Source organism: Poecilia reticulata, linkage group LG9, assembly GCF_000633615.1.
Source record: "Poecilia reticulata strain Guanapo linkage group LG9, Guppy_female_1.0+MT, whole genome shotgun sequence".
Taxonomy (NCBI): Eukaryota; Metazoa; Chordata; class Actinopteri; order Cyprinodontiformes; family Poeciliidae; genus Poecilia; species Poecilia reticulata.
This window is the reverse complement of record NC_024339.1, coordinates 20,345,078-20,363,716: the sequence shown is the minus strand read 5'-3', so window position 1 is coordinate 20,363,716 and position 18,639 is coordinate 20,345,078. Positions and strand designations below refer to the sequence as shown.

Here is an 18,639-nt window from a genome sequence, read left to right as displayed (position 1 = left end):
TTTCACTTCAAAGTCCATGGTTTTGAAACAGAGATCTTGCTGAATTTTTTGTTTGCATCCATGGAAATTATATTTTTGTATTTGTTCAACATGTAGAGCAGTCGCCACACATTATCTGCTCCATGCCTATTTTTAACAAACCTTTGTTTAGCATGTATCTTTGGATCTGAAGACACTTAGTTTGGATAGTATCTTATAGTTAGTATTTAAGAGACTGAGTTTTTTTGTATGAGTCACATTATTTTAAACCTTATATGGTTTTGTAAGCCAAGTGATTGTTGCATCAATAAGTCTGGTGATATTATATTTCCTATATTATATTGTGTCAAGAAATGTAATATCCTGTATTCACTGATGCTGCTTTTGTGACAATGCATACTTGATTGTGGGTATTCATTAAATTAATTTCCTTTTTTTGTTTCAACATTTGGTTTGGTTTGTTGTTTTTTCTGAATGATAAAGGAGGGAAAATAGAAAAAGCATGTGGAAAAAAAACGCTCAATTCTGAATGTTGTTCTCTACCTCCCTCTGCTGGCCTTTTGCTGTCATTATTTCCAATCAGGTTTGCTTTGTCAATATAGTCAAGTATTACGCTATTTAAACAAATGTTTTATGAGAATAGGATATTTAAAAAGACTTTGTCTGTGTCTGATCAATTATAATTGTATCACCTCTCGGAAAATATTCACACTAAAGCCCTCCGAAGGCAAATATGTAATGCAACCAGTTATTTAACTTTTTTAATAGAGATTCTTCCTCATTTTGCCGCTGAAAATTAATGTATCCTGCTGTTCGTTGCTTCATGTTTTCATTATGTAAACCACTTTGAATTTTCCCTGTTGCTAAAATATGATATTCAAATAAATTTAACTTGATTTTACATGAGAGGCTTTTCTCTCTGGTTGAAAGGTGCTACATAAATAAAGTTGCGTTGCCTCTGAAAATGTTTAGTTGATCAGCTTTTCTAGTCCACTCAAATTGTTCAGTCATTCAATCACTTTCTTTCATCTGCATTTACAACCGCTCCCACCCACAGTCCAAAAATACCCATAAGAATTAAAGTCCCTTTAATGGATGTGAATTTAACACATTTGGTTATCTCATCTGTTTTTGTCTTGGCCTTGAAATGGACTGTTGACCTGTTAAACAAGTATCACCCCTCCCACTCAGGAGTGGCGTTAGCCCCCGTTGACCCAGAAAAGAGCAAAGTGGATTTGGTAGATAAGTGCACATCTGGATGGAGGCAAAATTTTCCAATATTTCTGTCTCTGCAATCCTCAAATCAAAACAAAGTTTATATTAGTTATCCTTGAATAGCAAAACATCTTCAGTTAGCAAAATTTGTGTTTCATTTCTTCTTTAGAACACGGTGATTATATAGAATATGCAAAAAATACATCTTTTGTTTTGCTCAGGGCTTCAGAAACAATTTTACTGCTGCTGACTAATTGGAACATTCTTTTCCATATTCTGTTCAGCCTGGAAATCATTGGTTGTGACAAGCCTTCCATTGTTCACTGACCTCCTTGGTTCACTACTGTGTTTTGTGCTAATATTGTATTTTCAGCAACAAACATTGCTTGACATTGCACACATAGAAGTCAACGAGAATATTTCTAACCCTTTTGGCAATAATTAAAGACGAGGATGGACTTCAAAACAGGTTTATTAACCACATAATTTTTGTTTGAAAATAGTTTTCACTAGGTCCATGGAGCTTTCTTTGGTTGGCAATGTGTAGACAATATAGATATTGTCTTTATATCTATATTGACATTTTCTTTTACATTTTTAAAAATGAGGAAACGTTTTTTAAAATGAAGAAACAATAAGAAACAAATCAGAATATACAGTAGTAACAGTTTGACATTTGAATTTTAAACAACTTTTCTACAGGAAATTACAGAATTAAATGTCAGAAACATTGATTTAAAGAACAGATAGTAAACAGGTGGAATTAAAGACTACATGGAAAGAGTAACAGTGACACTGATATGAAGAAAATGTGCAAACTATGCAAGGTAAGATGTCATATTTCTCATAAACTCATGTACTTTTTACAAAATGTACAATTTAATCTTCTGACTTTAAATCTTCAGAGATTGGAAAGAAAAGAAGCTCTGGTATACATAGAAACAGGCCTCAACAAGAGGCTCAAACAGGCTCAAACAGTTTGCTAAAAATAACTGATTCATAAAAATATACATTATCCTTATCCAAACCAAAGCTCTTGTAAATTGTTTTAGGTTCTGTGTTTATTCACTTTATTGTTCAGTTGTTGCAAAAAGGTTCTGGGGTTTCCATGTTCCACTCAAGAGTGTTGGATATTTTTATTCACTAAATGTTGACTTGTGATTCCTCTGTGGTGTCAGATGTCAGAATGATGTAAAAATGGTGACAGATGGACACACAGTAAGAAAAAAAAATCTGTTTGAACAGTAGAAAACCTCTTGAACGGTGGGGGAGTGTCAGACTGACAGCCTCACTCTTTTGGTGAAATATAATTACAAATATTTCAGACGTGCTGATGAGAAAGGAAGCCAATAATTTGCTGTGTATTTTATAAAATCAATAAATCCCACCATAGGCAGCTTGCTAATATAATTACCAACTGGGTCTTGCATTTTTTGTTATTTTTGTCTTCCACTCAATTTCCTGTTAATATATTTTTGGATGCAAAACTCTATAAACGACCAAGTTCTTTAACAAGGACATTTTGGTATTTACCTTTCTTGTTGGATGTTACTAGTCTTGTACTGGCCAATATTGGCCAATATAAAAAAAAATAAAAAATCAGTTTATATACAGAGTGTAGTGAATTTATTCCAACTCAGACAGATAAATATTCAATTACCTACATTACAATTCAATCCCAGTTATGAAATAATGACATTTGATGTGATTCTGCTTTGCTGAGATGCACTTACATCTCAGCAAATTACATCTCAAATGATTTACATTGTTGCCACTGTCTTAGAATGACCAACTACAACAGAGCAGTATCAGAACAGTGAGCATGCAGAGAAATATGATGGTGTTATGGGAGATAACCCACCTTTCCTGAGGGTTTGAACTGCTTCACTTTTCATTACACTGCTGAATTGTTGCCAGTATAAATCTGGTCCATGTGGCCTAAAGAAGCTAGCACAACAAGATAAAAAAATGAATATCTGAGCTTCAAAGACACAGTCAGAACACGATATTGTTTTGCTTTCCTTCAATTTCTTATTGATTTTAAGGAATAAAGGGAAACAAAAATATTATATCTCTATAGCTCCACTCTTGTCTGATTTTCAACATTTCTGCTGCATTGTCTGATTTCATTTTTTTTTTAAATAGCAGAAGGAGAATATACTGAAGATTTTTTTCAGTCCAGATAAGCTTTTTTGTGTGGCACATCAAGCTTTGAAAAAAAAAATGCAGTTATTGTTTTTCTGTGTGTGTGAGAACTCAAAAAATCATGCAAAACGCCTTTTTACATGAATCTTTCCAAGCCAGAGAACTGTGTCTTGCTTAATCGCACAGATTTTCTTCTGCTCTGCAGTTTCTGTGATAAAAGTCACAAGCAGGACAATTCAACATGCTGGGAAAAAGGATGGGACGCTGACCTCTGTGCATTTGATTATCCAAAGCACACATATTTCCATGTGGTCAAGAGAGTAGTTTCACTGCCTCGAATACTTCCGCTGAAAAGTTCAGACTAACAAAGACATTGTTTTCCATTGCCTCAATGTTATCTTCGAATCGGACACTATTGGAGCTGATGATGCTGCTTTCAGAGGTGGGACTGATGACAATTATGCGAGGAACACTCAGGGGAGACTTTGGTTCAGCGTAGGGTTTTTTCCCAAGATTCAGGGAATCAAAAGAGCTGCTCTTCTGGCTGTGCAGTTGGTCCCTGGCATTGTTTTTGTCATTGCACGTCTTTGAAATCTCATCAGTTACACTCTCACTGCGCCTCCTGGTAAGAACGAGTAAAGGTAGAGTAGCAATAGTCAGAGAACTGGAAACCAGGTCAGGGTCGCAGGTGCTCAGTGGGTCACTCATAGTAGGTGGTTGCTGTACATATGGACATAATAAAGAAAAATAATCTGTTAGATTTGAGTTTTGCTAGAGCAAAAATAGCCAAAACAAAGTAATAACTAAATGAATTGCATTATCTCACCCTCTCTGGTGTGTATTTATTTATTTTCTGCTCTGACGGCCTCTTACAGGACCTGCCTCTGTACGACTGTCTGTATGATGACATGTTTCTGAAGGAACCTCCTGATTTCCTCCCCATATGTTCCATCTCCATATCCTTCAACATCTGTTAAAAATTGTCAAAAGGTTTGCTTCTACTCAAGCGTTGGAAAAATATTGCATGTGCTTAGTAAAAACAGCTGTAAGAAGATACCAAAAATTACGAAATGGAAAGAAAAAATAAAATATGTATAGTCATTATCCAGTCATGAAAGTCTTGCAATCAAGTGGCAAAGACAATGGAAATAGCTGAAAAGCATGCTAAATGATATTCATCATAGTTCTTTCAGATTAAAGGCAATAAAACTCATAATTGTGGGCAAATATAGAAATGTGTGCATCATTACCGTATCAAAGCGGTTGGGTATAGCATTGACAAAATGAGTGCGTGAAGCGTTGGACTGTCTACTGATGATGGAGTCCCTTAGAGAGGATTCGCTGATGGAGTAGGACAGGCATTCCTTTCTGGGAGCCGGAAACAAAAACCACAGACAGGGCACCTTTTCTGCCAGAGTCATCCTGTTGAGTTTGAGAACAGATAGCACATTAGGCACATGGTGTCAAAACTAGATATTGTGTGCCGCGTATACAACTAAAGTTAACCTTTTTCTCTCCCTCACTTATGTGAAAAAATATATTTCTGTCGGTTGTGATCAGCAAAACGATGAGAGAGTTTCTAAAATATTCTTCTTTATTTTCTTTGAAGTCAGAAATGTACATACATTTAGATAAAACCTGGATGCTGATGTAATGATTTTGTAGGAATCTAATTCACACCATGTAAGTTAAAAAAGTGCCTTCTGTGGGTTTATTACCACAGACACACTGCTTCCCTCTCTGTCTTCATGGGAAACTCTAAAGAAATCAATCGAGATATTGTGGATCTTCACAAGTCTGGTACATTGTAGGGTATATTTTCCAGATATGTGTTCATCTGTTCAAACGATTACGCAAACATCAACACTACAAAGAGGTTTAGACCTCATGCTGCTGATTGAGAAGCTTGTGGAGAGATACCAAAATATTTAACTCTTTTCAGATCCAAACAATTTTCTCATTTAACATTTACCACATAAAACTTCTTTAGGTAATTCTAACTGATCTAGGCTGATTTAATGTATGTGTCTTTTCACAGAGTGAGAGTGAGAAAAGGACAATTCTAGCAATCCTGTAACAATAAGCATATAAAAGGGCAGTCAAAAACAAAGCCTCCTTACTGGTTACCTGTATTTGTTGTGTATGATGGCATAGATAATTGGGTTATAGATTGTGGATGCCTTTGCAATGACTGCAGGGACAGCCTTGGAGTATGGCGATAAAATTTTGGCATAGCTGAATGAGACAAAAGAAAACACATTTAAAACTTTCTCTCGGTGCAATACTAAGCAGAATTGTTCATTTAGCTATCTGCAGCTGTTTGTTTTGCTTTTCTGGTGAAAATATAATAACACATCAAAACTCAGAGATCCCTGTGATTTTTTTTCTGTTTTGTGACATAGTGAGGGGTCATATCTGGGTAGAGATTAACTTCTGCCATCTGCTAGGGACGGCTGCTTAAATCCATCTGATCATGTTTGCTCAAGTGCTTAGATGTGTTTGTGTGTTTGCATGCATAGGCCACCAGAGAATAACCGGGAAAAAAAAAAGATGTGATTTCAGACTAAAACACTTGATTTTAATCCAGCATTTAGCCAAAGGTACAAGAGGCTTATTGAAGGTTGGGATAAGAATAAGAGGACAAATGTGCAGATTCAAAATCTTCAACTTATCTCATGTTTCATTAAGATGTACTCTGCTTTCTGGTGACACAGTAGCATGTAATGACTCATCAGAAACCTGCTTCAGAAATTGCCTTCATTCCCAGTAAGATAACTCTTAGCAAAATGCCTGTGACAATTGATTTTTTGTCATCTCTGTAATGGATGTTTTAATATGTTCTTGCACTACAATACATCTCCCTTATTTGCTGTTAAAAATTTATTATCTGCTTTGGTTTCACCATTGAAGACCGAACAGTTGTCTCTGTGAATCTAACATGTTCTTATTCCAACATTGAGAACTTGTAATATTTTCTAGAATGCTCTCTCATAAGTGTTACCAGCAAGATTATTGTTTTTTTTTTAAAACAGGCTCTGCATGCAATGCAGTTGTTCATTACAAGTGACTCGAAAACAGCCTTATGGTGTTGTGGATTAGATATATATTACATTGCAGCTCTGTTCCTCTAATATAAGCAGGAATTATTGGAAAATCTCTTTCACTGTACTTTACTGTCTTAGATGAAAAATAAATAAAAAGTTGACTGTTTTTTCTCTTTTTCTTTCTTTTGTGTGTGCAGTATATGTAATCCCAGACATTGCAGTGCAACGTTAATTTCTACTTTCATTTTTGATAAAAGATTAGCATTGATGGCTACTGCCTTTGTTTTTAAATCTACTGAACATTTTTCTTACTGGTGTCCTAAATAACATATATGTGAAATTGGTTGACTATTGTGAAAAATTCATTCCCTACAGCTCCAAAACCTTTTTAAAAAATCCATAAATTGATCTTACCCAGCCCAGGAAATCAATGTGACACAGGCGTACGGTGACCAGGAGAGGACATACACCACAATGACAACAAAGGCAATCTTTGCCAATTTCCACTCACTCCTGATGGACTTTTGTTGGATAAGAGTGGTTTTTCTGACCTGAGTGCCCAAACGTTCGACCGCCCTGTAAATGAAGCAGGACAGTTAAATGAAAATGCAGGTAGTTTTTTTGATGACGTATTTTGATTTTTTGCAATATATAAACAAGTATGTGAACATATTTACGTTACAGTACCTGCCAGTCTTTCGTATGGATAGAAACATTCGAAGGTAGCAGAAAGAGATAATTCCCAGTGGTATAAAAAAGACAAAACAGCAGAGCATCATGGTGTAGCTCCTATTAGCTGCTGTATATGTAACATAATCCCATGTGCAAGATGTCATCAGTCCCTCTGGGATATAGGAGCCTACAGGGTTAAAGGCGCATCAGATGAATGTTCAGAGAAAGCCAGATCAATCTGATTGTGTTCCTTTAGGTAGATGAATTACCATCTGTTAGATACAAAAAAAATTCTAAACAGTTTTTGTAAACAGGTAAAACATGCACATGTACTAATTTCCTATATGTAGCTGTAATATGTATAATAAATGTCTATATGTAATTAGCAGAGCATCTTCATTTCTCCTAGAGTCAGTTTTGCAAGTTTAAAGAGATTTTAATATTTATTTTTTCCTAAAGCTGCTATTCGTTGAATCCTGTTACTGTATGTGTGTTCATTTTTGATGCATCCTTATTTGACACAATGTGTTGGGATAAAAGGTGTGAAATTTATTGTTTATGTGCATCAGGAAGGTATGTTACTTTTGCTGTGATTTCAGTTTCTCATTATTATGTTTTCCATATTTCAGGAGTAACTAAAATAATAGGACATTTCTATTAAATGTCCTATTAGTTCCACGTAGCAGTGGGATTAATTAGAAAATAATTAATTAAATAAGTGAAGTGACTTTCATTACAGCAGACAAAGTGTCTGCATAGTGTAGCAAGAGAGTAAGTAGAATTATGATAGAGTCCTTTCTTTGACATTTGTGTGGCAATAACGTAAATTTTATAATAATGACATTTGCAATATGTTCAAATAATCTTTGTCAGATTGGCTCAGATTTGTTACTGTGTGCTACAGTAACAAATGAGTAATAAGGTAATATTTTGTCATAGCTGTACATTTAACTCTTTTGAGACACATATGCAATACTGTGATACCAGAATTAAGAAACTTACTCCAGCCAACAAGAGGAGCCAGACTCCAAGCCAAAGAATAAAACCAGATGAGAAAGATGGCAAAAATCGTTTTCCGTTTAGAACCCCAGTGCATGGTCTGCAGTGGTCTGGTGATGGCCAGATACCGTTCAATCGATATGGCCAGAAGGTTTATCATGGAAGAAATGCCAAAAAGGGCACCACAGAAAGCATAGACTTTACAGCCTACAATAAAAGAACACACAACAAAAATAAATACAAAAAATAAATGACTAAATAAATACCCCTCTGATGCTCCAATTTAAAGATGTTTTTTTCAAAGTAAAAATCAAACTCGCCAATGTCTCCAAACATCCATTCCTTGTAGAGGCAGTTGACAAAGAAGATGGGCGACTGTGTGAAAGCCATCAGGAAGTCGCTCACCGCCAAGTTCATAATGAAGTAGTTGGGGAGTTTACGGAGCTTCTTGTTGCTATTTAAACACAAAAACGGAGAAAAGCAGAACGTTTTGAGAAAAGTAATGTTTTTAAGATAGAACTCACTTATCTGGAAATTCTAGTTGTAGTGGTCATTTGTTATTTTTATGAGCACATCAGTTATTGTGTGATGACCATGTCCTAAACTGAACAAATTAAATAAATATAAAAGCATCCTCAGACTAAAAAAGACTGAAAAAAAAGCCAACTTCTTAAACTTCTGGCTTTACAGATAATTTGGTATGTTTAGAGATGGATGGATGGATGGATGGATGGATGGATGGATGGAAGGATGGATGGATGGATGGATGGATGGAAGGAAAACTTTTGTGGAGTGTTTTGTCGTAAACCTGAGCTAGTTTTATCTGTTGTGTTTAAGCAGGCGATGAATCCCCTCTCAGACCGTAGTAATTGTTTGGAGATTCTACATAATTAAATTTTTTATGAACCAAAATGTAAAAACCACTCTCTACTACTGCGAATATGGCGCAAACGATTGTCTTACTCTTATGCAACTTAAAATAGAAAGAAAACTTTAAAGGGCAATCCAAATGTTCCCCCAAAATAAAACAAAACAAGTTGAGTTAGGTGAAAATTGTTAAGTGTGTCGTCGACCGTTTGTCACTTTTGACCTCTGAGGATGGACAGTGTGTTTTTTGTAACTGCCTCAGTTGAAGAATTACATCACTTGTCTGACTGAATTTCCACAGGCATTTGTCAGAGTTGGCGTTAGTCCTCCTCCTTGAAGAGGAGTTCTTGGATGCGCTGCTGCTTCAGAGTGTGACCTGCAAACTGCCCAGCAGAAATGTTCATCCTTTCTGTTGTACAATTACACATTTTCCTTAATAACTAGTGCGTTTTAGTAACTGTAACAGGACTATAAAAACTTATACCTGTGTGACAAAATAGTTGTAGCTGCTGGAACTTATTGTTTTTTAAAGTAGTAAACATCTTTAAATGAGATGCTTAATTTTGCTTTTCAAATAAAATAAATCAGTTCATTTTACCAAAATCAACTTTACCAAAAGAGTTATATCAAAATACTTGATGAATATTGGGAATACTCATTACATAATAAAAGACATGATCAAATTAGGTCATCCTTCATAAAATGAAAACTGAGCAGGCTAACGGCAATTTTATTGAAATCATACAAACAAGTGGTACTGTTTTCAGTGTTCCTAAAATCAAAATACTTCTTGAGTATGAAAAGTACTGTAAGTAATTCTGAGACAGTAATGTTTTGCATGCTTGTTCTTCAGTCCGTTTACAGTGTCTGCCAAGTGTAGAAACCAAATAATTTTTTTTACATCAAAAAGAAATTTAGGTTGCTGTAGATCACCATCTAGTACTTTATTTGTAAACAAGAAAAGATCCAGAAAATGACCTTTATTATAACAAGATGCTGGTTTTGGTTTGTTAATTTTTTAAACAAAATCAGGACCTAAAGTTATTTTTACTTCTGGCTAATCTTCCTCTTTATGTTTAAATATCTGAAACAAAGTTCAACAGTGTTTTAATGTGTTAAAGAGATGGTGATTGGGAACTTGTTAGAAAGCTCTCATGTTGTGCACAATATTGTTAGGTTGATAGAAATGATGATAACCTGAAATATGGCATAAATCTGTGATCACACAAGTTGATTCAAAGTGCTAGTTTGCTTTCCCAGCTCTTTACTAATAAAAATCTTGAATAAACTAATGGGTCTCTAGCTAGAACTGTTGTACAATTAGTCATCTTAAAAATGTTAACATTTTGATTTATATGTTAATTTGTGTGAATTTCAGTCAGTACATGCATAAGTATCCGTTGGAAATTTAATTAATAACTGTATCACGTCTTTTCCTGTGTAAAAATATGTTTAATGTACAAACATAACAAAATTTCCTCTTTATAAGTTAGAAATTGTTTGTAAGTAAAATACATTTTTCTAAGATGTGATCACATGATGTGCACTTGCGTTGTTAGAACTCAGATTGTGTGCTCAACAAAATAGAGTCGAATCATGTTCGTTGATAGACAGATGGAATATGAGAGCTTCTGACAATCCCCAGGACACACACACACATACGCACGCACACACGCAAACGCACGCACACGCATGTACAACCTCACACAGAGACACACACACTGACCCAGTTTCTGTGGAACATTTAACATCAGTAGCACAAATGACAAGTCAGTTTTTCCAGATTATATGTAATGCATGTACTCCCTCCAGGACTTCCAACAGAAACTTAACTTTAACTTCAAGAATGACTCATTTCCGAGAATGACGCATCAAATAAAAAAAATAAAAAACATTACCTAAATCTGACTATACGTATGGGACATCCACAGTTAAAGTAAGTAAAAGTAATGGCCTGTTCCAGATATTTTATGCACTTGTGCTAATGGAAAAAGCAAATTTTTGAACAGTTTATGCATTAGAGAACACTTCATTGTTAAAATGTATCATGCTAAACAGATTTAAATGTCTATAAATGTGTTGGGCAAAAAGGCTTATTACTATTTTATTTGGTTTATGGCACAGAATCTTCACATTTATATTTAAAAACTCCAGGAAAATTAAAGTTTGTAAGTGTGAAATAAACTTGATGAAAGTGGAATTCAGTGTTACTACAATTATTGTGGACAATAATGCAAATTTTGAAACATGCATTTACATTTAAATGACAGGTGTAAAATATTTTCTAATCCTTTTTGTTGGTTTATTTGTTTGTAGTTAAATACTATATTACAATTAATGGCTCTTGGCCTGTTGAAAAAATATGTTGCTACTCCAATTATTTTAGTTATACATTAAAGATTGAAGAATGAAAGGACTACTTATGCATAACTGCCAGTTTTCTGGAAACTTATACAAAACTGAATAAAAATATTCTTTCTTTTCTGATCTGTTATGATAAAGTAGTTGGTCAAAATGGTCTTTTCTGATTGCTTGATACCTATTTTATCCAAATAAAAATGAACTGATCACAAATTCACAAAGCCTTTTTTTGAAGGCAGTAGTCTCCTCATTCTGTTTTGTTTTGTGTCATAATAATAGTAGACCCATCTAAACTGGGAAATTATGTCTCTGCTGCGCTCTTAGACCTCTGTTGGACTTTTTAGAATGACAATTTACATTTTAAAATGTACAGGGCTATAAAAGTGGAATGTAAAATTGCTATTTGAATTCTTAAAGTTAAAAAAAACAAAACAAACAAACAATAAAGAACCTCTTTTGGACTCACCTGTAGAAAGCAAACATAACCAGGGTATTCCCAATGATGCCAAGTGTCCCGATTACAAAGACGAAGAAAGCGATGACATAGTGAGCATGGTCGGGCACATCAACCTTGCTGTACAGGCTTCTCTTGCTGTGCTCTTCCTCGGGCTCCATGCTCTCAGTGGACCACATGACTCAAACACCTTGGCAGGATTTCCAACCTGACGGTATATATTAGTTGGTAATCCCATTCATTCTGCCAGAGTTGAGCCTCCATGGCTTCAGTATTGGTGGTGATATATGGCATCCTGAAGTCCAGATTTTTAGAGTTTACTCGAATAATATTTCAATCACACAGGTTGCTCCCGTTCTAGTCCATCTGTCCAGAATTTGCAAAAATGTAACAAAAGTTTTCTGCACTATATGTGTTGCCAAACTGATGAAGCCATTTAATGCTGGATGTGAAATGATGTCCCCACGGCTCTCCAAATCTGCAGCTCCACTTTCTCAATCCTATTTTACTCTGCAGCTCAAAAGCTGATCTTCCACGCGTAGTCCTCAAGTATTTCCTGTTGATACTGCGTGAACTAAAATTATTATGTCATTCCGGCACAATAAAGGCAACCCTCGCTCCACAATGTCACTCTCAGTCCAGTCAGTGTTTGCCTGCGACCTCTTCAGCCATCACACCCAGCTGTGTGCCCATCTGTGAGTCAGTGGCTTGATGTTGGTTATCTCTTAAATCACTGACATCTGACCTCTCGTCTCTTTCTATCTGTTCATCTCCTCCACTGTCCCGTGTTGCTCTGGGATGCAGTTCGCTCTCTTTCTCACATCACTCAGTCTCCCACCCCCGCTGCCAAGTAATATGGCCCAGCCCTAAGCTCTAACCCTTTAACTACCACATTCTTACATAACATGGTGTTCACAGCACATATTATCAGCCAGTTAAGCTCAGAAGTATGTCAGACATATTGTTATTGTGGCATACTATTTGTAATTCACTGATTCTTAGCAGTGAAGTGGACATGTGGACATGAGGATATGTGATTGCGCTCAGAGTGAGACTACTCAGAATCACTTGTTTGGCAAAGAACAACGAGACAGAGAGGCTTAGCTTTTCACATATGGTAAAGCAGGTTGGTTTTATGATGAACCACGTATATATTGTTACGGCCAATATGAAAAGCTATAAAGTGATAAACTACATTGCCTTAATGCTCAGAGAACATGTTTCAGTTAGTCAACACAATATATACTAAAGACGGTAAATATTTTCACATTAATCTCATTTAATTACACAGTGATTTTTTTTACATATCTGGAATTTCTATTGGATCACCTTTTGAACAAACATGAGCAAACTCTACAATATTAGTTGTACAACTGTTAGCTGGACAAGGGTAAAAAAAAATGTGTCCAGCTTTACATGCTGGACAAATTTAACAAAGAGAGATGAAGAAAACAGAGGGAGACAAATAATGTGGAGCTCAAACATGTCAACTTAGCCCCTAAAGCAAGAAGAAGTCTTAATCTGGACAGTGGTCATGCATGTCATGAGTGTTTGATCTGTGTTGGAAAAAAAAAAAACTTACATTATAATCTGACTGTAAATGTGCTATGTGTTGTTTTTGCACTTGTGTGTGATTTTACGCCTCAGCATTTTGTTTCTGGTCTTGTACGGGCTTGTGCACCGCTTATCAAAAAGTAGATGGACGGATGTATGTTTAGGGATTAATGTCGCCACGTCCACTGAGCCGGTCACAGCTGCTGTGTTTATGTTTGCATGTCAGCTGGGAATTATGCATCAATAAATCTATTGCTGCTGCACAAGAAGACCCACTATTCAGCTTAGGTTTATTCAACATCTAGTGCTAAAATGTTAAAACATATAACCTTACGGCACTTAACATGAAACACAAACACACACAAGCCTAATTCAAACTGAGCTGGATTTGAGTCAAATGTTACTAAAATTGACCATTTCAGTCAAAGTCTAATATTATTTTTAAAAATCTGATTCTGGTCAGTCAGTGAAAAACTGTCTGCCTAGAGAAGACAACCAACCGCCCTGTAAATGAATCCTGACTTTCTTCCATTGTTTCATCATCCGTATGCAAAAGGTGACAGTGGGGAGAGACAACTATCTATAAACAGACAAAAAACCAGCAAAACCAGACTCAGGTTGAGTGGCCATCTAAATCCTCAGTGAGGGCTTGGGAGGACACAACTAAACACAGATGCACTTATAAACAATATACTTTACAATTATTACTTAAAATAATGAAAACTGGTCAAACAATGTTCCTCACACTTCAGTTGAGAAACTAGTTTTGTTTGAGTTTGGTGGTAGGAAATTGGTAGCTCAAACCTTTGGAATTTTAATAGATTTAGCTCATCATGCTCATCAGCATAACAGAACACATTTAGCCCAAGCTGTCTAACCATGAGGCAAATGTGAATTCAGACAAAATCCACTTGGGATGAAGCGCTGCCTGCATGCATGTTCCTCCCCCTGGTTTGCTGCTACTGACTTCCTGCAGCTTGAGTAGGCACTGCTGGTTCCACTGTGTCCACTAATGCGTAAAGTACAAAGCCAGGAGTGGTTCTGTTCTTATTTAGTATTTTGTGGCTAAAATGTGTTACATTTTTGGAGTTTTGGAAATAGGCTGAAAAAACACCAGCAGTTTACTGCGTACTATTAAAAAGTTTCTATTTTCTCAATGAAAATCCCACAAATGTAAAAAGTGACATACCAATCAGGCAACGTACAATCTGTGTATGTATATTAAATGCAACACTTCACATCAACACTTGAAACATGCCTCAGCAAAGAGATTACGACAGAATCAAAGCAATGGTGTTGGAAAAACATTTGAGAAAAACAACAATTTTCAAAACAGAAGAAATTAGTTTGCATGTAGGGACCATTTTGATAATTTGGGTGCACAATCTTTTCTTTTACATTCAGAAAATATTATTTTAAACATTAAAAGAGTCAATGAAAATACGCACTTTTATTTGATCGGCCACAACATACCCAATTGTGTTTCTTTTCTTTTCTCTCTGGTTGCACCAAGTAGGTTTTTTTTATTTCAAAGCACCATATGCTTTGTCATTATGGATAAAGACATCAGTGGTTTGGGATACAAAGAGCGTGACCTCGACACTGGCTCAGTGTTCCACATGTCAATGAGTCATTTACTATCGAACCAGCTGGTGACACTGGTGCTCTGCCTGGGCTGGTAGACAAATAGCGAGCACGCAGAGGAGAGAGACTAATTATAATTGACTGCTGGGTACTTTCTGACAGGAGCTGCAACCGCAGGCACATGAGACCCTTGAAAAATCGATGTTACACTAGACAGAGACGTAAGCAGCATTGAGTGTCAACAAAGTAAGCATGGTGTTTGTTGCCTGGAGACGACTTTTCTTGATATCAGCTTATCAATCTTAAGACGACGTTTCACACATGGATGGGTAAAATGCATGTGAGCTTTTCATAATTCTTTAATTTTAATTAAAAATGAATCTAGGTTGAATTCATTCAAAGTCCTCTTTTGCTCAAATTTGAATCTGCTTTCGTAACCTTGAACCTGGGCATAAGCCATGCAATTTTTGGCCCATTTTTAAGCAATTTTCCTGTCGTGAAACAATTTTAGTAATTGAGCCGAGTCTTGGCCAAATCGTGTGTCACACATTTTGCTGTATGCTGGGGGTAACAAAAAGCAATGAACATCTCACAACCAGCTACTGATCAGCAATTATACGGTCTCATAAAAATCAGGGCTGTTTGAAATTCTGGTTGCCTCTTGTGACGCTGTTGAAGCGTCATAAAATGAATTCACCTTAATCTCTCTCACTCACTGGAATGCTCTTCACAAAAGTATATAAGTGACCTAACTTACTGTAAGAAGGTATAACAAGTAACAATATATTAATAATATTACAATGTTGCTTGCTTAAAAGTAAAAAAGAGGAAGAAATTCAAATATTTTGAACTTTAGATTTTCAGTCACATAAACATTTCCATTTGCATATTTAATTTCAATGTTTACTCATCACTCTCGGATCAGAATAAATCTGTATCTTTTTAAACACAAAGATTTCACTGTAGAGAAGTTAAAGTTTCTCCACACAGCCTGGTAGGGATTGCCAAGGAAGCGCATTTGTGTTCTGGGGCATTCTCTTTTTCTCTCCAAGTTTTTTCTTTTCTTTTCAGTTCCAGACTCAAGGTTGTTTTAACTGCTTAAAAAGGCAAACGTTAACTTTCTGCATTTCCTGTAGCAGAAGTACTCTCTCTCTCTCTCTTAAATTCAGAAAACTGGTCCAAAATATTAATATTTCTAGTAAACTTTCAGCATGACTGATGTGACTAAAACATGAAATTTTGCAATTGTCTATAGGGTATAAGTGTTAAGTTGTTTCCAACAAAATTGTTTTCAAACAAATAAAACAGGATCACATGTTCTCCATGTCACAGGTAAATTTATTAACTGTTTTTCCTCATCAGACTCCAAGTGCGTAGAACATCAGCAAACAGTGGCATGACGCAGAGAATGTGGGATGTTCAGCTTCGAAAGACAGATGTGATGCAAGTTTTAAGCCTCTTTCGTGTTTGTGTTCACAATCATGCTAGAAATCTAGGTTAGCGATCAAACCATGTGGAAAAACCAGGTCATTACAAGCTCTTCAATACTTGAAATGAAATTAAGTCAATAACAAACCAGCACAGTTAGACTTTGCATGTCACACATAACCCACTTTTTGCCTGTCAATCCATAACAGTGTCTTTTTTTTTAAACCTGCCTTTTTTTAAGCAAATTATAGCTCTATGTTTGCTATTGAGTTTCAACATAATATCTTAGCTTGACATAACTACAATGTTTTTTTATTTAGCGAAACCTAAAAAAAAAAAAAGAACATATGTTTAATCTGTGTGACAACATTTTGGGTTCAAATAATCAACACTGAAAACTTCTTTATTTTTTTCATTGGGATGCACAAAAACAGTCAAGAAAAGTCATGGGAAAAATGTTTCTTGTTTACCCAAAAATCCGTATCACCAAAAAATATATCAAGAAGAGAAGAAGAGGGTTTTCTTCAGCAATTCCTGCACTTGCATTCGTCGCCATCTTAAGACCACCCAGGTCCTCTAAAAATCAAAATATTTGGTGAATAAAATGCACAACTATTCTCACCATTTTTTTATTTTGTTGGCGAATCTGCTGTACTGCACTTACCACTGGGCAGAATGTTGGACCTCACATTTATCCAGTAGACGGCACGCTGCTGAGCTACTGTGGCCCTGAATAAGAAAATAAAAAACACTTTAACATTATAAAACACATCCACGTAAAACACAATGTGTACACAAACAAAGATTTTAATAAAACAAAATCTTTATCAAGGTCTGAAAAAATATAAAATAGAAAAAATGACTTTACTTGAAGTACACAGGGTGCATAATGTCATGTGGTATCCAGGTGTAGACTGTGGTGTTACTCTTCAGGTTGATGTTGGCATGAGTTATGGCACCTTGTGGATTTCCAGAGCACTGTGAGCATAGCATATTTAAGAATTAAAGAAAAATAGATGCCAATCTTTATCTTGTCAAGTATTTTCTATGGATAAATTTGAAGATTTGTGAATACAATCAGAAGTCTGAACTAACAAGGTCTAAATCCACATTTACAGCCAATTTTTTTCAGAAGACATTTCTTCTTATTAAGTTTTGATCTGAATGTTGAGGGCACCTGGAGAAATTTGGTGTCTGGAGGAGGGATTTTCCAGCTTCCATAAGCATCATTGAAATTTTCTCTTCGGGCTTCCAAAAGGACCCCTCTGTACTCCGGTCCGATAATGGTGACTGCAGAGGCGCATAACAAAGCAGAAGTTACCCACACCAAACGTAGGTGGGTTATATTTTTACAAACATCTCCTTACATTGAAACAGTGAAAAAGAATGATGGATCTAATGGTTTCTATATTCCTTTCCTATTGGAGTATTGAAGATCTTACCGGTAACAGGCATGCCAGGTAGGTACCGCTTCATGTTGGTGAGAATGGTGTACGGAGCTGGTGACGTCTGAGGGACAACTCCTGCATGCTGAGGCATCATGTCCTTACAGGCGCCGGTGGGAGCCCCACTGGGGTAGCAGTCCACAAAACAAAGAAATTGTAGGCCGAACAAACCGAGCAGCAGCATCATGTTTGGATGTCTGAGGGGAATTTAGCCACTAGAGGAACTTTTATAAACTCCATCTGCTGAGTCATGCGACCAGAACATTATCTCTGGCTATGTCATGACCATGGAATATGGTTTATCACTGCCTTTTGGATGTCTTAAAAAGAGAGATGTGATATAAATGCTTTTCATCACCAAACAAAGATCTCTTTTTTCCCCGTCCTCAGCACACAAAACTGATACCACGAAGAAAATATTCATATAAATATATCGACTGGGGTATTCAAAACTAGAGAGAGTTTAGGAGATAGCAGATTCCTTCTCTCTTTTCTGGCACTAATGATGTTGCATCAGATTTTTCACAACACCTGCTTATGGAAGCAGGACTTTTGTTGAAGCTCTTGTATTGGTCTTAGATTTAATTGCCTGATTTATTACTTAGAATTTGTTAAAGCAAGAATTATCTATTTATAAAAGTTGGATCTCATCACTGGCCGATAAACATGAGGAAAGTGTTAGGTTCTGTGTTTTCTGTGTAGTTATTTTTGAAGTTTTCTGTGTTTAGTCCTGTTCTGTCCTGTCTTCCCTGTTGATTGCTTACCAGGTGTGTCTAGTTACCTGATTAATATGAGGGGCCGTTTAGGACAAAATCTATGTTTTGTCTCTCACACACTACAAAAAACTCATGCACACTCAAAAACAACTCACGCACATTCTAAAAAAAGTTGC

At 36.0% G+C, this 18,639-nt stretch overlaps 2 protein-coding genes across 2 annotated transcripts; both read right to left on the bottom strand.

Annotated features, from left to right (window-relative positions):
• Positions 1–1,648: 1,648 nt before the first annotated feature.
• LOC103470228 (melanopsin-A-like) lies at positions 1,649–12,573 on the bottom strand. The gene is made up of 9 exons (XM_008418500.2): positions 11,749–12,573; positions 8,375–8,508; positions 8,058–8,261; positions 7,071–7,242; positions 6,798–6,959; positions 5,467–5,574; positions 4,590–4,761; positions 4,166–4,309; positions 1,649–4,059 (listed from the first exon to the last, which is right to left on the bottom strand). The coding sequence occupies exons 1-9, from the start codon at positions 11,913–11,915 to the stop codon at positions 3,652–3,654; spliced, it is 1,671 nt and encodes a 556-aa protein (XP_008416722.1). The 5' UTR covers positions 11,916–12,573; the 3' UTR covers positions 1,649–3,651.
• Positions 12,574–16,191: 3,618 nt separating this feature from the next.
• Positions 16,192–17,954, bottom strand: LOC103470227 (putative defense protein Hdd11-like). The gene is made up of 5 exons (XM_008418499.2): positions 17,745–17,954; positions 17,480–17,592; positions 17,171–17,280; positions 16,967–17,031; positions 16,192–16,878 (listed from the first exon to the last, which is right to left on the bottom strand). The coding sequence occupies exons 1-5, from the start codon at positions 17,932–17,934 to the stop codon at positions 16,769–16,771; spliced, it is 588 nt and encodes a 195-aa protein (XP_008416721.1). The 5' UTR covers positions 17,935–17,954; the 3' UTR covers positions 16,192–16,768.
• Between the last annotated feature and the right edge of the window lie 685 nt (positions 17,955–18,639).

What these genes read in the sequence shown, in the direction of transcription:
- LOC103470227 (XM_008418499.2), bottom strand. Translation starts at nt 17,934, where the DNA reads ATGATGCTGCTGCTCGGTTTGTTCGGCCTACAATTTCTTTGTTTTGTG. An exon ending in CAGACACCAAATTTCTCCAG is followed by an intron (nt 17,281 to 17,479) that starts GTGCCCTCAACA and finishes CTATGCTCACAG; the next exon opens with TGCTCTGGAAATCCACAAGG. An exon ending in ATGCACCCTGTGTACTTCAA is followed by an intron (nt 17,032 to 17,170) that starts GTAAAGTCATTT and finishes TTTCTTATTCAG; the next exon opens with GGCCACAGTAGCTCAGCAGC.
- LOC103470228 (XM_008418500.2), bottom strand. Translation starts at nt 11,915, where the DNA reads ATGTGGTCCACTGAGAGCATGGAGCCCGAGGAAGAGCACAGCAAGAGA. An exon ending in GGCTCCTCTTGTTGGCTGGA is followed by an intron (nt 7,243 to 8,057) that starts GTAAGTTTCTTA and finishes TTAACCCTGTAG; the next exon opens with GCTCCTATATCCCAGAGGGA. An exon ending in ACATTGATTTCCTGGGCTGG is followed by an intron (nt 5,575 to 6,797) that starts GTAAGATCAATT and finishes TGTCTCATTCAG; the next exon opens with CTATGCCAAAATTTTATCGC.